The sequence below is a fragment of the Poecilia latipinna genome, unplaced genomic scaffold (assembly GCF_001443285.1).
Source record: "Poecilia latipinna isolate Pla-1442-1.1 unplaced genomic scaffold, P_latipinna-1.0 Scaffold1767, whole genome shotgun sequence".
Lineage (NCBI taxonomy): Eukaryota > Metazoa > Chordata > Actinopteri > Cyprinodontiformes > Poeciliidae > Poecilia > Poecilia latipinna.
Window position 1 is genome coordinate 173,886 of NW_015114383.1, and position 16,922 is coordinate 190,807.

General features: G+C 39.6%; 1 protein-coding gene and 1 long non-coding RNA gene across 6 annotated transcripts in view; one reads left to right on the forward strand and one right to left on the reverse strand.

Moving 5' to 3' along the window:
- LOC106965114 (uncharacterized) overlaps positions 1-6,061 on the forward strand; it is a 30,204-nt gene extending 24,143 nt beyond the window's left edge. The window contains exon 3 of the long non-coding RNA XR_001428555.1: positions 5,988-6,061. This is a non-coding gene — a long non-coding RNA (uncharacterized LOC106965114). The remainder of the gene's footprint in view (positions 1-5,987) is intronic.
- The window catches only part of LOC106965110 (helicase ARIP4-like), an 83,470-nt gene that overhangs the window by 26,352 nt on the left and 40,196 nt on the right, over positions 1-16,922 (reverse strand). For 4 of the 5 annotated variants that reach the window (XM_015061015.1, XM_015061011.1, XM_015061014.1 and 1 more), the window contains 20 exons: positions 13,135-13,378; positions 10,826-10,959; positions 10,406-10,621; positions 6,363-6,571; positions 6,020-6,202; positions 5,665-5,798; positions 5,318-5,514; positions 4,984-5,187; positions 4,753-4,891; positions 4,491-4,668; positions 4,184-4,405; positions 3,968-4,086; positions 3,683-3,807; positions 2,979-3,078; positions 2,680-2,885; positions 1,958-2,133; positions 974-1,170; positions 623-822; positions 408-497; positions 86-181 (listed from right to left, as the gene is read on the reverse strand). In XM_015061015.1, the coding sequence (XP_014916501.1) occupies positions 86-181; positions 408-497; positions 623-822; positions 974-1,170; positions 1,958-2,133; positions 2,680-2,885; positions 2,979-3,078; positions 3,683-3,807; positions 3,968-4,086; positions 4,184-4,405; positions 4,491-4,668; positions 4,753-4,891; positions 4,984-5,187; positions 5,318-5,514; positions 5,665-5,798; positions 6,020-6,202; positions 6,363-6,571; positions 10,406-10,621; positions 10,826-10,959; positions 13,135-13,378 (3,369 nt within the window). The remainder of the gene's footprint in view (positions 1-85; positions 182-407; positions 498-622; positions 823-973; positions 1,171-1,957; positions 2,134-2,679; positions 2,886-2,978; positions 3,079-3,682; positions 3,808-3,967; positions 4,087-4,183; positions 4,406-4,490; positions 4,669-4,752; positions 4,892-4,983; positions 5,188-5,317; positions 5,515-5,664; positions 5,799-6,019; positions 6,203-6,362; positions 6,572-10,405; positions 10,622-10,825; positions 10,960-13,134; positions 13,379-16,922) is intronic. The other variant, XM_015061012.1, reaches the window with a different exon arrangement.

A 16,922-nucleotide genomic window follows, 5' to 3' on the forward strand; every position in this document is an offset into this window, starting at 1 on the left:
CAATTTCTCACTACTTTGCACAATAAAAAAAATATAAATAAAATTCAATTTGCGATGCAATGTTAATGAATGAATAAGTAATTACCTTTGGGAGGAGCTGCGACACTCTCATCCACGGTCTTAGCCTTGTTAGCTGCTCTAATGGCAAAGATTCGGCCGTCAGATGTCCTGATATATGTCCCTAAATACAAGAAGGAGTAAACATTGTTTTTAGTATACACACTTACTGACATGTAACTTTACCTAAAGAATCAAAAATAACTACATTTTTAAGAAAGACACAGCATTGTTAATGTTTATTAAGTTTCAGATAGTGATTGGAGATGACAAAAAAGAAAAGGCTTGTACCATTTAATTTAAAGTAGAAAATCAGAAGTTAAATTTAGTTTAAGAGTTTGGAATTGCACCTTTTGTGCCCCTGATAACGTGGATACTTTCTCCGGCGTTGATCCTCGCCTGAACGTCTGTTGAGTTGTTGGTACCTGGAATCACTATGTCTGAAAGAGATCAGAAGCAACTTGTGAAACTTCAGAGGCTTATGTACGAACAACGACAAAAAAAAAAGAAAGAAAAAAAAAAACAAAAACAGATGGGGACAAAAACGTTTGCGCTGCTTGCCTACCAGTGGTGGTGACGATCTTTTGCACAAACACCCCGGCTTTTTGCAGGCAGTTGACAGGGAAGCCTCCGAGGCTGGACGAAGAGGAGCCGCGGTCTGGGCCTGAACCCGCAGCCACATGGCGGGGCATCATGGGAGCTGATGCAGACTGAACTGGCCGGACGCTTGCCACTGGTTTCTCCTCTGTACGAGTGGGAGGCCGCCTGAACAGAGGTTGTTTGTTTTTTTTAGTTACTTTACTATTAATGCACATTTTAGAAGGGTTCAAATCTGATTAGAGAACCTGTTGTAGAAAACTTTACAGCATTTAAAGGATTTATTTCTAGATATTTTGTCAAACGGCAACTCACTGACCAGTTCCTCTGACTGAAAGCAGGGATGTTGGTGAGGCTCTGATCACTGGCAGGGTAATAGTGAGCGTAGGACGGGCGTGTGTACGGCACAGATGCCCTCTTCTCCTCCTCATAGCCCTTCTTGGCGGCTTTCTTCTCAGCGCTGCTCAGTTTTAGCTCCCTGCGGTCTATCAGGAGGGACTCATGGGGGAAGGGTTGCTGAACAAGAGGAAGATTATAGGTGATTAGAGTTCCAATCTGAATCGACTTTGTTTCAGTTTTTTTTCTTTTTTTTTTTTTAAATAGTGCCCTGCAAAAGTATTCATATCCTTTAGGACTGCAAGTTATGTGTGTAATTGATTGTTCTGTCAATCAAATAAAAAAAAAAAAAAAAAATTGCACATTCTGCACATTTTCATTTAACCATTTAGGCCTTTTTATACAATATTAGAAATACATGAAAAAGCCAAAGAGACAACTAAATTCCTTTTTATGTCATTGCCTAAAATACAATAACACTGAATATGTTTAGTGTACGCTGGATCATTTGCAGCTAAAAAAAACACTTCAAACATCAACATGTGAAAAGGTCAGCTTGCTTGACGTAACGTCCAGCGTAGTGAAAGAGGCTTAGTATGAGATTTTGTTTGCAGAACTTAAACTGGGTTAAGCTAAAATGATGGCACTTGAGGAGACCTGAGTTAAATATATTTACAAACAAAGAAGGATTGATTAATCACAATTAATCAGATTAATCATTTAAACTGCAAGAATCTATTATCTAGAATCCAGACCTTGTACACATTTAATTACTGTATGCCAACAACTACTCCACTGTAGCTCTTGTCACATGTTTATTGTTGCTGTCCTGCTGTAAAGTGAACCTTTGCCTCAGTTTTAACTGACGTCTTTTGCAACCTTTAACAGTTCCCCTGCAGTGTTTTTTTTTCATAATTTGACTAATTTGGCTTTAGTTCACTTTTAAATATGCATGACATCCGCCTACCTTGGTGATAAGGTGGGAGTAGAGATGCAGAGCTTTCTGCAGAACGCTCTCCCTGATTTCTCCGGGCAGCAGCTGGACCTGGGACAGATCCGGTTCCTCCTCCACAAAGTGAAGCAGGGACTCGACTTCCCTCCTGGTGAAATTCAGCACAGGGTTCAGGTCGTCCACGACACGGTCTGGTGGAAGAAGGGAGAGCAACATTTTAATTTTATAAAGGTATACGTAGCTGAAATTGTGAAAAAAGAGTGAGACAAAAGAACTGTGAAAAGATTTAAGAGAAATCATGCAATTAATGATACAACGGGATATATAAAAAAAATTAATAATAGTAATCCAAAATGCATGTTTTTTTTAATCTTCTAAAACTCAAAAAACATCAAAGGTTGGCTTCATGACAAAGGCAATTTGTTTAGTTTTATGGTTTTTGTTCATGAATAAACATTTATTAAGTAGCTGAAAGCGTCTTGCAATCTGAAAATTTATGGTTTCGGTTCTAGCTTCCCCCGACCACATTTTTGTTTTACTGTCTAAATGTGTTTTGGACATGCTGTGGAAACTAAACAGAGAGAGATTTAAAGCTACGTTTGACAGGCTTGACACCTGAGCAGGGAGCCAGAACAGCTTGTGAGGCACATTTTGGAAATATTCTTCCTGGAGAACTCAAATGATTCCAGATCGTGCTCCTTTTCTGTAGACTCATAGCACAGAAGTCCCAAACTCACCAGACATTCCCTGCTTGGAGATTTGACGATCATAAATCTTTTTCTCCAGAGTGAAGTCGCACACCAGGCGGTAGATGTGACACGGTTTCCGCTGTCCGTAGCGGTACACGCGACACACAGCCTGGGCGTCATGGCAGGGGTTCCAGGAGGCGTCAAACACCACCACTCGGTTCGCTCCAATCAGGTTCACACCCAGACAACCAGCCCTGAGGTCCAGATAGTGATCTTACATTATTTCTGATGTTGGATCTTGATATTAATAATGGTTATAGTGTCTGTGTGTTGGAGGTGGGGTTTACCTGGTTGAAAGTAGGAAAACCCAGGCTGAGGTATTGGCCGGGTCATTGAACTGATTTATCAGTCGCTCTCTCTCTGAAGCTGTCGTGCTTCCATCCAGTCCTGGAAAATATCCCACAGCAAATCCACAGTTAAACTTAAATTTAAAAAAAAAATATATATACAAGCAAAAGTAAGAAACTGCACATGTTTTTGTTTGACAGAGAATTATCTTTTAACTAGTTCTTTGCTTGATAAAAAAAACAACAAAAAAAAAACAAACTAAGGTTGTAGTAAGAGGATCATTCTGCGCACTGATAAATTACAGACCAGCAACAGTTTTCATGACTTTTAAGTACTTGAGTAACCAGGGGAAGCGAAGTCTGTCTGCGAATTAAAATTGCCTGCAGGTGGCAGCACTCATTGCATGTCAGTGCAATTGAATGAAAACTGATGCATAGAATCACTACAGTCAGAAGAAAAGACTCTCCTTCTACAGATTAGACAGATTTATCAGTGTATCAAGGTTAAGACTTGAGCATAGCAAAAATGTTGGTGCAATATTCAAACTAATTGCAATTTCTACAGAACATTCAGAACTAAATATTGAGTCATGACTATTTTGTATCAGATAAAACAGAGATTGAAAGAAATTTGTTCTTCCTTAGGTGTGTTTTGGATGGTCAGTCTTTGAAACTTGTTGAAAACATAATCAGTGGTGACTCACTGTAGTAGTTGAGATTGCGGACCCAGTTCTGGTTGGGTCGGTCTTTGTCGGTTGGATATGGTGAAGGAGGCACTGATCTCTTGGCCAAGAAATCCTCGATCACGGTAAGTGTGGACAAACTTTGACTGAAAGAGGAGCAGGAGAAAACGTAAGACCACATACAGAAGGTCCATGACAAGGTAGAAAACGACGAGAGGGACAATACGGCTAAGAAAGGTTTGGGAATCCCACAACCAAGAGTTTCTATCCTAAAGGAAACAGATTTGCTGTATTTTGATCTTTCACCTGAACACAAGGATTTTGTCTCCCTTCCTGACACTTTCCTCTATCAGATGGAACAGCAGCACCATCTTTGCCGAGTTCTCCAGGATGCCAGGCTTGTAGTCACACATCAGTTCTTTCGCCTAGCCATGTGAAGGAGTAAAAGAAATGCCGTTAGATCTGTTGTCACATAAACGATTTTTAAGATCTAATACTGGAAAACCTCAAACTGGCACATACCCACTCATACGTGATGACCTGATTGGCTTTTTCCTGCAACTGGTTCAGACTCAGTCCACAGATTGGATCCGGGTTGTCCAAACTCTTTGACTTTGGAGCCTGTGTTGCCGTCGGACATCTGCCCTGTGAAGTGGACGTGATGTCGTCGAGATCCAAATCCTGCTCACTTGCCAGGTTTTCTTTCTGCAAAGCTTCGTACAGCACGTCTGGATGATTCCAAATCTAAGAAATGACAACAAATTGCAGTTCCAAATGAATAAAAGTATAATACTGAGGAGGATAAGCAACATTTTGGACACACACAGACCTTGCAGCAGACACAAAAAGCTTTCAAGGGGTTGAGGCTGAGCCAGCCGGTGTTCCCTGCCTCTCTGAAGCGGTTCATGAACTCGGTGTAGAGTGCCCTCTGCAGGGGAGACAGACGCACCAGGATCACATGCTCATCCTTAGAGGGAAGTTGGTCCCTCAAGACATCGTGGCCTCGTCTGGAGTATAAATAAACCAGTCAGTATTAGAAAGAGTTTCTTAAGAGAGACTAAGTTTAATTTCCTGAGCGGCGATGCTCTTACCTCTGTACAAAGCCTTCCAGCAGGCTGTGGAGGACGTGGCTCCTGTACCTCATCAGCTGGACGTCCTGAGGCGTGCTGTCCACACACTGTCCATTAAGGATGGGGCGCTCAAACATGTTACTGAACTCCTGTCTTGTTCCTGAAATATGTGAAAAATCAACAACAAAAAAATGAGCAGGATTCAGAAGGAAAAGCAGACATGCAGAATCATAAACACACCTCACCACATACCTAGGAAGTCGGGTCGGACAAAGTCGACCATGCACCAGTACTCGATGAGATTGTTCTGGAGCGGGTAGCCGGTCAAGACTACGCGCCGCCGGGTTCTTATGTTCTTTAGGGCCTGAGACGTGCTGGCGTGGCAGTTCTTAATGCGATGTCCTTCATCACAGATCACCACATCCGGACCGGGTCGGGAAAGGGCCTTCTCAACACCTTAAGAAAAGACACGACCTCAGTGAGCTATTTCAGCTCCCTTATCTTTCTTTACTCTAATTTTACTTTAATCTTCTTCACTTTCTCTCCCCTAACTTCCTCATTTTTCCCCTTCTATGTCTTTCCTCACCTTTTAGAAGTTGCTGCTGTCTGTCTTCTTCGTCTAGGTTTATGATATCAGGTCCTCCAGTTTTTTTGCTCCTCTTCTTCCGCCCAGCCACAAAGCTCTTCTTCAAAGACAGGAGACGGTACATTTCGTAACCCATCAGCAGGACTCCACCATCCCGAGACCAGTCCTCCACCACCTTTGCCCTGGACGTTGTGTTTCTGGGTGTCAGGAGGAAATGAAAGGCTATTCTTTGTCAAATAAAAATGCTTTCCCCAACAACCCCCCCCCCCCCCAAAAAAAAAAACACAAATGGTTGGGTGATATTATGTACAGACATTTTCAGTTCAGTAATTGTTCCGGTCACTTACTTGTGTTCATCGTTGAGGATGTGAACTTTAAATGCACGCGGTGTGACCAGTGTAGGATCGGTGTCTGGAGGTAATGCTTCAGGAGGAGGGACCCATGTGTTGAACTCCGACAGCCAGTTCTGCAGTGTATTCACCTGGAAGGGAATAAGTATGTGTATCAGATTTTGGTTTGTTTGGATCACAGTGAAGATGAATCTTGTTCACACCTCTTTAGCCATTTTTGGGATACCATGGGGTTCAGTACTCGGCACAATTCCTTTTTACGCTATACAGATGAAACCATCTGCACATTTACATCTAACCTTTTTATTATCATTGTCCAGGCATCAAATGGAGGAGGCCCACAGATGCTTACCGGTACAATGGCGAGCACAGTGTGAGTTTGAGTGTGCCTGAACAAGACGTCGATGAAGGAGATGACCTGAAGCGTCTTTCCTAAGCCCATGCTGTGAGCCAGGATGCAGCCGAATCCGCTGCTGTTGCTGAAGAGCTCCAGGGACTCCACCAAGTTGTCGTACAGGAAACGGATTCCGCCAATCTGAAGACGGATTGAGAAAGACCCATGAGATGAAGTGACGCAGCCAAGAAGAGAGAAGAAATCCAAATTCTAGAGATTCCAGTGAACGGATATTTTAACCACGCATCACATCTAAAGCTGAACTTTTATCTGTATGCTTATTCTGAGTGTATCCTGATACCTGGTGAGGTTTGACTGCTCGCGCCAGCTGTGGCGACAGGAAAATGTCCTCATCTGCCTCTGGATGGTTGAGGTTGACGAGCACCCTGCCTTGGGCGTCCGGTTGGTTCTGGGTGTCGTTGGCATGTGCACCACTAGGCTCGCTCTCCTCTTCCTCTTTGGAGACTTGAGCAACAGTGTCGTAGTCATCTGTCCTCAAATCTATTATTTCTGAATAGAAGATAAATAAGCAGAGAAATCAATAAGGTCTCAAAACTTACAATACAATTATTATCTATCAAATTTTAACCTGGTCTTACAACTAGATTTGAGGTTTGATGTTGAGGGGAGCATTCTGGCATGACAAAAATCATGCTGGCTTCTCAGTTCCCCACAAAAATACACACAAAACATGCAGTTAGTTTACTGAAGTAAATGGAAGCAAACAACGTTTCTATGTCCGTCATTAGTTGAAGGGAGGACTTTAGGTGAGGCAGTATGAGTTTTTAACACCGTGTTTAAGTAAGAATAGATAGAAAGAAGAAAAAACAGGTATCGCAGAAAAAAAACACCAAAATTTAGTTTTAGCTTTCACTGTTTTCTACTTTGCCATTAAAGTTGTTTTAAGAAGCACCTTTTACATGAGTCTATGTGCTGCTTTTGATACACAGAAGGAAAAATTAAATGTTGTTGAAACGCATATTAGACAACTCTTTGGAAAAAAAAAATCTATTTTAAATGAGCTGAATCATATGGACGGGACTGACGGTGTTCTGCTGAGTCACAACCGGTTACATTACTTTTTCATGACGCCACTGTCTTGTCTATATACAAATATTTATTTATGATTGTACATAAACATAAATATACACTATGTACTATATATATATAGTGTTATAAGGTCATTGTTGCACAGTCATGTTGATTTGGCAGCAGTAGTTCATATGTGTGGTTTACATGGCAAAGCTGATATGACTGCAGAGCTAAATGCCTCATGGCTTCAATTCTTGTAGCGTCATTGGAACAAAATGCCAAGGTGGAAAGGTATTACAAGGATACAGGCAATTATACAAACATCTCTCATTTAAGTTTATCAACGTTTTTCAGCTATACGACCAGCGCTGCTCAGCAACAAGTGGGGGAGGGTAAAGTTGTGTGTGCTTATGGCATCCTGGTAATTTTTCTAGCATCTCATTAAAAGGGCTTCAAACCACCCAACAAGAAACATTTGAGGAGTTTTAAAATCTTGATAGAAGATATTTGACTCCTGTCTAGTCAGCACTTCTATATACATTGCAGAAAATGTTAAGGTTAGATTAGCTTGTCAACAAAACAAGCCCTCACAGTGTTAAATGCTGGTATAAACATAGCTCTAATGACAGGACACTAATAACTAAATGTATGAATGTAAAAGAGAAGCATAAACATCAGGGGATACTTTAATTGAAGGAAAAAAAGCCTTTCAGTGTTAAAACAAAACAAAACAAAAAAAAAAAAAACATCTGCTGCAGTTTTTCTGCTACAATATGTTCCCATCAAATTTCCATAAGCCTTGCCGCTCTCATCTCTGCTAGCTGGGGGTATCAGTTGTCCAGCGATAACAGAAATCGAGTCCGTCTGTGTTTGTCGGGCAAAATCTGTCTGATAAGCGAGAACAGAAAGGAGTATCAAAGTTATACAAGCTGGCAGCCTGAGAGAGCACGCTGTGAAGAGGAGGAGTGTGTGTTAAAAAAAAAAAAATTCAGAGTGAGCTTATATAACTGCAGTGAATGGCTGGTTATACAAGTAGGATTAGAGTGGAGGGGGCGACTGGTTATGCAACCCCAACTGGAAATGTCACTGTGCCACTGTGGTGTGTGGTGCAGGTGTGTGTTCATTATGAGTGTGTGTGTGTGTGTGTGTGTGTTCTGCCGGGTTTATTACCCCTCTCATTTCATCCCTCTTCCCTCCATTCGGCTATCTCACTTTTCATCCCTCTGCCTCTCGTTATTTATCTGTGTTTACCTGTTCACCTGTCTCCAGCTTTCTCCTTACACTGCAGGTGTGTGTCTGCAATTTGCTTTGATCTGGAGTCTAAAATATGCATTTATATACCCCAGGTTGTGTGTGTGTCTTTATTTGGACTATTTGATTGATTTGCTGGATGTGTGTGTATCTGAGCACATCGATGGAAAAAGAAGAATTACTGAACTGTTCTTAACTTACAAAAGTCTCACGGTCATGTTAACTGCATTTGTTTAACTTTGTGTAACAACTGAGTTTTAAATGGCTCCAAGTAAGTTTTACAGTCAATCAACTTGAAAAATTTAGAAACATTTATCAGGATCTTGCCTATTTCTGTTGGAAATTGACTTTGTTTATGTTGTCTCTGCTATCTAAACAAGAAAAGGAGAAGAGAACTGAAGAAAAAGACAGAAAAGTAGGCAAGTTTATGTGACACTGAGATCTCTTTGTGGATGCTAAAAATAATCTTCGTCATTTAACAACCCATCTGATAAAACTTTAAAAAGAAATACTAGTACACATCTCTCCTGTGGTTTTCGAGTAAAAAACTTTTTTTTTTCTCTCCTGGAAATTCTTAGCGATAAAGTCTCTTTGATGTGCTGCTCCTCCAAACCCTGGAGGTAAAAAGTCAATTTAAAATAGGCTGTGTAATTTAATAAATGGATGCTTGTTATATGGCTGTTGAAAAGTAAATAGTAGATATGCGGCTTTATGAGGCAATGGGAAAGTCATTCAATCTCAGTAACTTCTCTACCCAGATGAGCCACTCGGGAAGGCTCTGACTTAACCATCAGATTTAATGTAGCACTGAATGCATGCAGGCTTACAGGATGAGAAACATGCAGTAACATATAGCAAAGCTCAAAAGTTTTGGATAAAGGGAGTGAGATTTATTCTAGTCATTTTCAAAAACACGACGGTGAAAATCAATTAAAGGCCATCAGCCTGTTTTAATTTTTCATTTCTCATTATTTGTTTACAGCATCTTTTAGAAAACATCTTCATAAACTGTTCAAGGCTGTAAAGGCCTTGGTGTGAAAAGAGCCCACACAGCAGCAGGATGGCAAATGACAAAAAGTTGCATGTAATTACAATTCCATGCCTGTAAGTGGCGCTGTAAAGCTGCCATGTTAAAACACCAGAAACAGAGAAGAAGACATCGAACATGCATATAAAACTCCGACAATGCCTGTGCGGATACCCGACTGAAACAGAAGAAAGTAGAACTAGAGGCTTTATCACATTCATTTAACATGGTTACAATGTGGATGGCACAAATGCAGCTGTGTATGATAACAGCTTTGCTGAACCTCACCTTTGCTTGTATAATTCATATTATACTTTTTTTTTTCATGTTTGAGTCGTTTGAAGCTATCTGGTTTCTACGTCATCCAAGCTTTATGGTATGATAAAGAGTTTGAGGGTTTTTTGAGTGACAAACGTAACCAGCACCAAGACATTACTCGAACTACAGTCAAACATTAGAATATAAAAATATTGAATTGTTAAAACTAGGCGAAATTAAACAAAAAAATATTATTTTCTCAGTTTAAATCCAGAAATATACATACCTCTATGCTCTTTGTCTTTATTTTTTTTTAACTTTGCGCATTGGATTGGAAAAATTAAAACTGAAATGAAAAATGTAAATAAACTGAATAGTTCATTTACATTCAAAACTACATTTTTATATTTAGTCAAAAAAGTACACCCTATTTAAATTTTGGTATTTAGAGGTGCATTACATTTTTTCCATTTTCCATTTTTCCATTTTGGTTTCAAAATCTGGGGTGTGTGGTTCTGCACACTTATGAAACCTGATCAAAAACAGCTCATTTATATGTCATCAACTTTGTGTTTTAAAGCCCAATTTGCAGCAACAACTGTAGCACAGAAGTGCTTAAACCATTGATAATGGGTCTTAAAATGAACACTATTAGAAATCCTCTTAATGTATCTGATTAAAACAGTTATTTTCAACTATCAAAGTCTTCAAAACACTTAAAGTACCTGCTGGCTGGTTTTAAAATAAAGCCCTCGTTTGAGGATTGTGTATCTCACCTGTTTTTTGTGTTTGTGCTGTTGCTGCAGAGGTGAGTGTGTCAGTCTTGCATTTATCTGCGCTGATACTCGTGCTGCTGGACTCCAAGCACATCGCATCCTGTCTGGTGGCCTTTACTTTTTGCTGGAATGACACTGATGCAGACGATGAGGGCACATGCTGAGTAACATCGCCTGAGGACGGGGACAGGAAGAATGCAACATGTAAGTCAGAAACTATGAGATGGAAGAAATAGAAAAGATATGGAAGCACACATGGAGTTAATGAATGGACAATGACGGAGAAAAGTTTAGGCAGGTGTGTGTCTGATTAGCAATCATTTTTATTGTGCATGATAAAGAATGTTGATTACAGATCGTTAAAGTAGAGATGTAAGATTCAGAAACTGAAGGATTAATAATCTTTGCACATCTTCTTACCGGTTGTGTATTCAGGCAGTAGAGGTAGAGGAAAATCCTGCTTCCTTTGCTCTTCCAGACGTTGCCTTCGCTCTAGCTCCTCCTGCTGGGCGACTTTGGTCACTGCATCTAACTGATGCTCCCTCAACAATTTCCTAAAATGTAGCCACATAAACATACTTTTAACTTAATTGTAATTGTGTATTTTGACAAACAACCAAATTCTATTACATGAAATGTCAATTTTTTTTGTTTTTCAGGGATGCTCTTGGAATATTTGTAATAACCAACAAAGCATATCTTTCGTTTCGAATGTAATAAAACCTGAACTATATGCTGTGAAATATTTGTCTTCTGTAGCTTCGGCAGCTGCACATAAGATTGTGAAACATTTCTAAATTGCCAATTTTAAATTTTTTTAAGTGTAACCTCTGACAAAAAGTTCACAAAAAAGTAGAACACCTGCTCTATTTTAACTCTTCAGCAAAATCACTGGATGCCTGAAAAATTATAAGAGTATAAAACCGAAACTTTAAAAATAATACCGGACATATCCAGATGACTCAAAACACAGCTTTTTTTTTCTTTCATTTAATCGAAATCAGTGAAATTTCTCTACAGTTACTCAGTTCAGTCTGAACCCATCAACCTGCAGCAGTGATATTTGAGATTTTCTTTTCATAGCTAATAAAACATTGAATAAAAATTACACAGCACTTCCTCTGAAATTGCTTTGAGCCCCCAGTAAACACTGATCCCCCACTTTGAAATCCTTCAGTTTAGAGAGGGATTCAGTATTTAGTGCAACCACTGTGCTCACTTGTTTTGCTTCAGGGAAGCTCATTCACTCTAAAGTTCAAACACCAGTGGCCTCTCAACACAAAATGACACATAACTTTAGCTGCTGTTTCCTAAATGTGGCAACTAAAACTAAACATAAATAACCAAAGTGCTGAATTAAGAAAATTAGACGGGTAGAAAAATGACCTGTACTCCGTCTGGTATAGTCTTAATTGCTTTTGCTACAGGATGTCAACTATGAACCAAAAAATTGTGCTGCTAACCAGAATCAGGGGATTTTATTTGTTTCTGGGGGGATGAAGCTCGAAATCAGGCTATTTAAAAGGAGTGTTTTAAATAGTTTCATGTTAGCTGCAACAGAAAACTAGGATTTGGAGGCTGCTAGTTATTTTGCTATTTTACCATTTTCTACTTTTTCTTTTTTTTAATTTTTTTTAGCAGTTTTGTAAGCAAACTATCTCCCACAATTACTTCCACAGGAGTTATTTTGTCAAACAGTCCATGGAGGTGATTTATCAGTAGACAGCAGAAAGGTGGAAACTTATAACAACGTTGCTCAGTTATTTCCATTTGGATCCTCTGTTTTGGAGCTGGAGTCGGGCTTTTGGAAAGCTCAGATTTAAAACAACCTTTACTCTGTTGGACTATTATTATTGCTTTTAAAGAGAAACTGAAAAAAAGTCACTGACACATCAAAGATTGACAAAAAAGGGGGGGTTTGAAATCGACCACAAATCTATGATCGGTTCATTAAAAAAAATGCAGTAAAACTTCTTTACTTAAGACTGTAACCAATATTTGATGAGGACTGATTGTTTTTAAAATTATTTTTCTAATACAAATCCAGCTTACTTCCAGAAACATTGAAGCTAATACATCCTCCAGGTAGCTGAATAATTTGGGGTGTATGTCTTCTTTATCTATGAGATGAACTCTTTTAAAAGAATCCTCAAGCCTGAGTCATAATCCTCCTAATGGAAATATTTATGTGTCCCAGTTGGAAAGGGCTCTAGAAGCTGTAAATAGGCTCCAGATCCGTCATTACTGACATATGTTTGATATTTATCTAAATGCACTGTGTTGCAGTGAAGCAGCATAGTTGGGGTTCGGCTTTAAGACGGTTACTGGCAGTCAGCAGGAATGAGGCTGTAGACTCAGCATACAGTGTTTGAAAATCACTAACAGATTTTATGGGCAACTGGGCTGCTTATGGAAAAAAGCTGCACAGTATAATAAAACTGCTGGTAAACAAATTTTAATGCAACTACAACTAAGTGTTACTAAGATAAAAACATAGAATCAGATTAAGTATTTTTAGCTGTTTTTTTTTTTGTCTGCCCCTAATGTCTAGCATTAATAAAAAATAAAACACTTCTATAAGGCGTTGAGTTTGCTTTAATAGAGGGGTTAATTGTTGCACTTTGTGTTGTTTCTTCAAGGGTCCCTACAGAGTAACTAGGTGGGCGTCCTTCTAAGCTCTCTGACTCAGACCGCGTTTGAAGCTTGGCCCGAGGCGCCGACTCCGGTACCTGATGTTTCGTCTCATGTGAGCCGGCTTGGAGCTCCTCTTCTTGGTTCCCGTCAGGGCGGGGGGAGGGGCGTGGCTTTGGCTTGCCGGCCTCGAGTGAGGTCTGGACAAGGACTGCGAGGTGGGTGGGTGGTGCGGTGCCTCCGCCGAAGGCGAGGTAGATGGGGGAGGGGTGCACTGCCACACAGCCGGATCGCCACCCTGAGCCTCATTCTCCGAGCTGAAGGGGGCGCTGTGGGACTGGTCTGTAGGAGCAAAACAGGAGCGCAGATAATGATCAATAAAAACAAATTAAGGAGAGATTAGCTTCAATTGCTATCATTCATCATGAAAATTAATATTAACAGCAGCAAAAAATAAAACGGTTACTTCAAACGTGATGAACAAAATTGCTGCAGTTCTAAATGAAACCGTCTGTATCCATGTTACATGAACTGTTTTAGCCGAGCCTGAGCTCAGGGTTTAAAAGGATCAGCAGCAGTTTACTGTGTAGCACATACACAAACTGCAACATCTCAGCCAAACCAGGAATAAATACAACTTGAAATTCTTTGATGAATTTTACGTGCAACTTTCCCTCACAGCCAATCACACCCTTTTGCTGTTGTTTTACACCAAATTTAAGCCACACTTTTGCAAAATTCGATGTGTTTATCATATATTTATATGTATATTGTATATTTCTCTTTGGTTTTCATCAAAACCTTGATGGGTTTTTGTATGTTGGATCAGAAACAATGACAGGCTACGTTTTGATAAGGACAGAGAGGTTAGAGAGGTTTTTGGAATGAAAAAATATGGCGTCTGCCAACTCTCAAGAGCAGGAAGGCTTGCATAACAATGTTTTATAATAGCTGATGACTCAGGGGAAGTGGCATGGACTGGTGTTTCACTGTTACAGCGAAGCAACTTTAAACACTCAGGCAACCCACTTAAAACAGGAAGCACCACCATTTAGACACGGTAAGTATAACTTCCCCTACGTAGCGCATATTTGTTACCAATTCCCTTTTATGTTTCTTATCTCTGATTTGAAATATTCACAAAGAACTGAAGTATAAATCTGAATGAAAACATGCGCAGTAATGTGTCATAGACAAACATTAGTTGAATTTAAAATTATTTTTTTCAAAGAGGTAAAGCTGATGTCTGTTATCTGACAGAAGTTAGATTGGAACAACTCCCAACCCAAGTATAGGATCATATTTTAAAATATTTGATGATGTCGTATGGAGATGCATCAGGAAACCAGCTGGTGACCAGTAAGGAAGATTTTAAGTCCTGTCTTTCTCCGATTAGTGAACTCGCCTCAACCATTGTTGCTATTGGTTTGTAACAGTTTCCACAAGCCAAGAGAATTGCTGTCAATGTAAAACTGATTCAACAATAAGCTTAACATAAGGCAGAATAAGGGCAGAGTAAGAACAGTACAAAACAACAACAACAACAAAAAAAACAGTTGCTATATTTTTTATAATACAACCCCCGTAGGTCAAATGTTTGGATAAACCAAAATTCAGGCGCATCTCTAATTTCAAAACTTCTTGTAATTTTCAGGATTTATTTTCTGAGTTTTGAGTTTAACCTTGCAGGGTATAATAATAATAATAATAATAATAATAATAATAATAATAATAATAATAATGAAAAACATTATATTTTTCTTGTTTAATCTTTTAGAAAGAGGCTCAGGGTGGCATTTACTAACCAGTGCAAGTAAAGTTCTTCTCTGCCCTAAAACCCCTCAGAAAAGTGAAAACTTGTATCGCTTTTTCTACTTTTTTTATATATCAATTTTATCTCAATCTCCTTGAACGTAACTTTATTTAACCTTCTCTTTTTCTTGCCCTCCTTCTCTCGCTTGTTCAGTCAGAAGCACACTGAACCAGATCTGGAGCTTATGTAAGAGCTGCATCATAAAAATGGACAGCTTATGAAACACAAGACAGGGCACAAACACTGATGCACAGACAGACGTATTTCAGGGGACGAGCACTCATAAAGCAACATTAATCAATGATTAAATATCCAACACACATGTAAAATCACTTGTGTTTATGTTTCTGTGGGGAACATTTTAGAGACGGAACAGATTTCTCAGCCCGTTGCTTTCCATCTAAAAATAAATGAAGTAGCAATAAAACCAAGATTTATCCCTCCTAAAAATCATTTTGTACATAGCAAGACTCCAGTTTGGTTCAGAAAATAACATGATGTTCTGTCAGGTTTTGGATCCCTCACCATGAAAACACACCAATCAAATTTATCCTTCAGTCCAGCCAAGATTCTGCCTGGGAAGACTGGACCAACAAGGACACAACAATGCCACACACACAAAATGTACACACTCTCCATTTCAATGCAAACACACACAAAGCCCAGCAGAGAAAACATGCTCTCAGCGTGATGCCTGGCATGAGAATGTACATAAGCTCGCATGCACTCGCACAAACATCCTTGCCATAATGGGGCAGGGAGGCCGGTGATGATGATGATCTCAGTGTGAAGTGAAAAACAGCTTACATAAAACGCTCCTAGAGTCCGTGGCAACAAACTTCTCAACCAGGCTGCCGATGACACCAGCTCTGCCGTGGCTCTGAGCGATTGACGTGTTGATATTTAATGTTTAAAGAAAATGATCCAACAATGCTGAGAAAAAGTTGCTGGCTTAAGGGTCGGTAAAAAAAAAAGAAAAGTGAAAAATGACTTTGTTCCTATAAATGTACGGCAATAAGTATCCAATTTCCAGCAGATCAGTCCAACTGTTCAACCTCAGTAGAAATATCTGAACAACTGCAGGATCTGTGTTACTGCGACCCCCTCCAGCTTTCCCCAAATGCTACAATAACGTTGACACTTCTAAATAATTACATTGCATCTCTGTGGTTTGAAAAGATCAGGGTTGTTTTAGCCATGGCACCGAATGCTAATTTATTTTCAAACAACAAACCATTGCAAAAACATACCAGGCAGTTATTTTTTTCTGGCGTGGCACTAACACTTAATAGACGGGGCTAAACATTGACTGAGGGTCAGAAAACTAGTGAACAAAGTCCCAAAGGAAAACAAAAAGCAAACACTAATTAAATAAGTGAAAATCTGAAGGCTTCGAGTTTGTTTGGTTTTATGTTCCAGACTGGTATTTAAGAAAACAAGTGGACTTATTGCTGTTTGCCAGATGACTAACATGTCATTTAGCTCTACAGAGAACTAGTAAGCTGTTCCTTTGACTCAGTTTGGGAGAAGGTCTGCATCTAAAACTTGCAGAGTAGTACACCTCCAGGACTCGACTTAGCCCCCCCTGATCTAGAGCGTATAAGTATGACAAAAACAGCAAACAGAATAAATCTGTAACTGGGCAGACACTTTTCCTGATATTTATGAAACCATTGCTTTCCTCTGACTGGATGCCAGCAACATAAGTGCATCAGATGGTTTAGTTTTTTTTCAGGAAATGGTGAATAAAAACTGTGGCCCTTGTAATTAAAATGAAGGAGGTTTCATAAAACGAGTCTAATTAACCTTATCGTCAGATGAAGGACGAGAGAAAGAAAACAACCTTCGTCACCAGACGCAGATTTAGAAATTCACTCGAAAACACCGTGTACCCCATTTTCCATTTGTCCAGCACAACCTTACACAACAGTTACATAACAGTTCCTGAAATGTGCAGAGCCTCGACATCAGCACAAACACACAAACAGTCCGAAGAGGCAGGAAAACCAAAGGAAAGAGGAAAAGAGGAGAGAGACATCAAAGTGGGCTGGTCAGCAAACAGACACACACACA